At 37.6% G+C, this 3,123-nt stretch overlaps 1 protein-coding gene across 1 annotated transcript; it reads left to right on the top strand.

Annotated features, from left to right (window-relative positions):
• The first annotated feature begins 568 nt into the window (after nt 1-568).
• LOC105329907 (holotricin-3) lies at nt 569-2,495 on the top strand. The gene is made up of 3 exons (XM_066075788.1): nt 569-591; nt 1,151-1,582; nt 2,394-2,495. The coding sequence occupies exon 2, from the start codon at nt 1,167-1,169 to the stop codon at nt 1,569-1,571; it is 405 nt and encodes a 134-aa protein (XP_065931860.1). The 5' UTR covers nt 569-591; nt 1,151-1,166; the 3' UTR covers nt 1,572-1,582; nt 2,394-2,495.
• Nucleotides 2,496-3,123: the final 628 nt, after the last annotated feature.

The raw sequence follows: 3,123 nt of genomic DNA, 5'->3' as shown, positions 1-3,123 counted from the left end.
TAGAGATAGCAATGGAGAGATGGACGAAGCCGGAAACAGACAATTACCTGAGTCTGGCCTCGTGTAGTCTGGTCCTCGCGGACTACATGCTCTACCGGTCAATTCGACGGACACTCTCGTGTTAATTGCCGCGGGTGATTAATTAGAACACAGCATTAATTAGGAAAAATTCCCCCATGCAACATGGAGAGTATATATAAAGTAAGCGGCGTCCGGTCTTCGTCACAGCAAGATTGGACTGCGGAGATCTGGTAAGTCTCATTAATTAAACAGTCAATTAATTAAAACAATCAATTAGTACGATAATCAAAATGTTCTGACTTTTTTCCCCCAAAACATAAGCCAACAATTCTTCGATCTTAAAAAAACATGCGTTTCTCAAACTTTGTAAAAGCAGCGTTTAATTTTAGTAAAAACTATTTGTAAATCTCTCTCTCTCTCTCTCTCTCTCTCTCTCTCTCTCTCTCTCTCTCTCTCTCTCTCTCTCTCTCGAGCATGCATGTATACCCCATAGTGTTTGATTTTGTTTTTAGAAAACATTGGAAAAAATTGAAATGTACCAAAACGACATAATCTAGCAGTCACTAAAATGTATGTGTACTCATTCAAACTGTATTATGGATATTACAATGCTGGTCCTAGCTGGCACAATCAACTAAACAAGTGCGGTAGTACCCCCCCCCCCCCCCATTTCAGGCAAGTTATTTCTCACCAAGTATTTTAATTGTTAAATATGAGATTATATTTGTACTGAAGCCGTCATACCATACTTGCATATAATTTGATTCAAATTACATGTCATTTTAAATTATCATCAATGAGTTCAAAACTATAAACGGAAATCTATCATGCTGTGTAAAAGAAGAGCCGGACACAAAAGCCACGTTTTTTTTTTAATTTATTGAAAGGGTGTTACAAAAATTTTAACAATATTTAGATATTATCAAAATCTTCTAAGGATTAAGATACTACTGACATTTGTAAATGTATGGATTTCTTTTCTTTCGTGAAAATTCCGAATGATTGTATTCATTTCAGAAGGTCGGGAAAACACCTTTTATGCAATTGCGCATCGTTAGATGTTCATTAATTGCAAACGCTTCAAAATGACAGGATAAATAATAACCATTAACATGTTATATCATTTCAGACAAAAAGAAAACGCAATGAGGACCCTACTTTCTCTACTCGCCGTCACTTTGGTGCTTGCTTGCGTATCCTGCACATACCCAGGTTACATGGGCGGAGGAATCCAGGCTGGGTACATGCGAGGACCTATGGGTGCCATTGGTGGATACAGATACGGTGCAATAGGCGGAGGATACCCCATGCCTTACGGCGGAGGGATGTACGGGGGCGGAATGTACGGGGGTGGAATGTCCGGGGGTGGAATGTACGGGGGGTACCCCTCAATGTACGGCGGCGGAATGTATGGGGGCGGCGGAATGTACGGGGGCGGCGGAATGTACGGGGGTGGAATGTACGGGGGCGGAATGTACGGGGGAGGAGGTTATGGAGGTTACCCTTCAATGGGCGGCGGTGGATACAGATACAAGAAGAACTATTACTAAGACGTTTTAAGGTGAGCGAACAGTCCACGTTATAAACACTTATGGTCTGTCCAAAGTTATTGCTTGGTTCCATCAGCTTTTAATGATTTGTTATAAAAAAAAAATTCACATACCTGTGAAAGATCAGTCGAATGGAAAATATCCAAGATATCTTCAATGACAAATTATCCTTTTTCACTCATAAAAGTTCACAGGAACGAAAACAATTTTCTTACGCAGATTTATAATGGGAAATGTTTACATATTTTCTCCATTCGGAAGTACTCGTGACACCTCGCGCAAATTTTTCATTATTATCATCCGGGCTTATATATGGCTGATGCAATGCGAAATCCCCGTAGACTTTCTATTTTGGGATGTGTTTTGAAACCTGAAGCGATACATAACATTTGAAGTGCGTGCATACATGTAGTTTATGGACTTGTTTAGTATGTGCACACGTGCAAAACGTGATCTTTGTAGTTCCTGTAAATGTGCAGTGTGTGCACTCGTGTAGTATGTGCACACGTGCAGAACGTGACCTTTATAGTTCCTGCATACATGCAGTGTGTGCACCCGTGTAGTATGTGCACACATGCAGTGTAGTGACCAGTGGGGAGTGAATAAATGAAGCCAAATCTTACAATGTCTCACCATATAATACAAAATTTTAAATTCATGACTTGCACATATCAATTTTTCATCGTTTTAATTTGAAATTAAGACTAATAATAATAATAGATAATTAAGACTTATTGATAATTTGGTCTGGTGATATTCTTGCCCTCTTATTACTTACTTTATATATTGTGTTGATGATCTTGCCTCGTTTTGATTTTTCAGACACTGAGTGACCTCCCTTGACGACGACCGACTTACATTTGTTTGTGTTATGTTATGTGTAGAATATCTTACAAAATAAAGCATTTCTTTAAGAAACAAGAACTTGTCTTTTTTATGATGCGATAAATTCCTGTATTATTGTGTAGCTAAATATATTTCTGTGTTAATGGATAAATAAATAAATTAATATCTTAAAAAATTTAATTAGATAACTTCCTATCTCCTAGCACCACTACTACTATTGTATTTTATCAATCTTGCACGAGCTCAGGAACAAAACATTCTGTGGTGTTTTCACCAATACATGTAGGACTGGGGGCTGAGACCCTTTCAATTGGAAAAAATAGCATTAAAACAGGACAATTGGGAAAATTCGTCTTTATTGATGAAATTTAATAGTTTCTATCATTTATCTAAATACTTATTAAAGCACAATGCTCCTTTTTCTGAAGTTCTTGAAATTATTCATTTTTCTGTTCAGTCTTTTTGGTAATTTTGTCAACTCGTACAAACTTTTTTGTTAAACACATTGGGAAATTTGGGTCCGAAATTAGGGAAATATTAGGAAATTTCCAATTGTGACTGGGGCCGAATTTCGGCCCTAAATCAGCCCCCAAAACCACTGACTTTTAACATCTAATACATGTGCATTCCATCTTTAGCAAAGGGTTATTTAATGTTAAGTACATGTGTACTCCTAACTCGCGTAATAATACTACAGTTTAAGCTA

The sequence above is a fragment of the Magallana gigas genome, chromosome 1 (genome assembly GCF_963853765.1).
Source record: "Magallana gigas chromosome 1, xbMagGiga1.1, whole genome shotgun sequence".
NCBI lineage: Eukaryota > Metazoa > Mollusca > Bivalvia > Ostreida > Ostreidae > Magallana > Magallana gigas.
The sequence above is the reverse complement of the archived record's forward strand: the minus strand, read 5'-3'. Positions and strand labels throughout refer to the sequence as shown.

Excerpts from the sequence above, each read along its gene's own strand:
- LOC105329907 (XM_066075788.1), top strand. The coding sequence starts at position 1,167 with ATGAGGACCCTACTTTCTCTACTCGCCGTCACTTTGGTGCTTGCTTGC.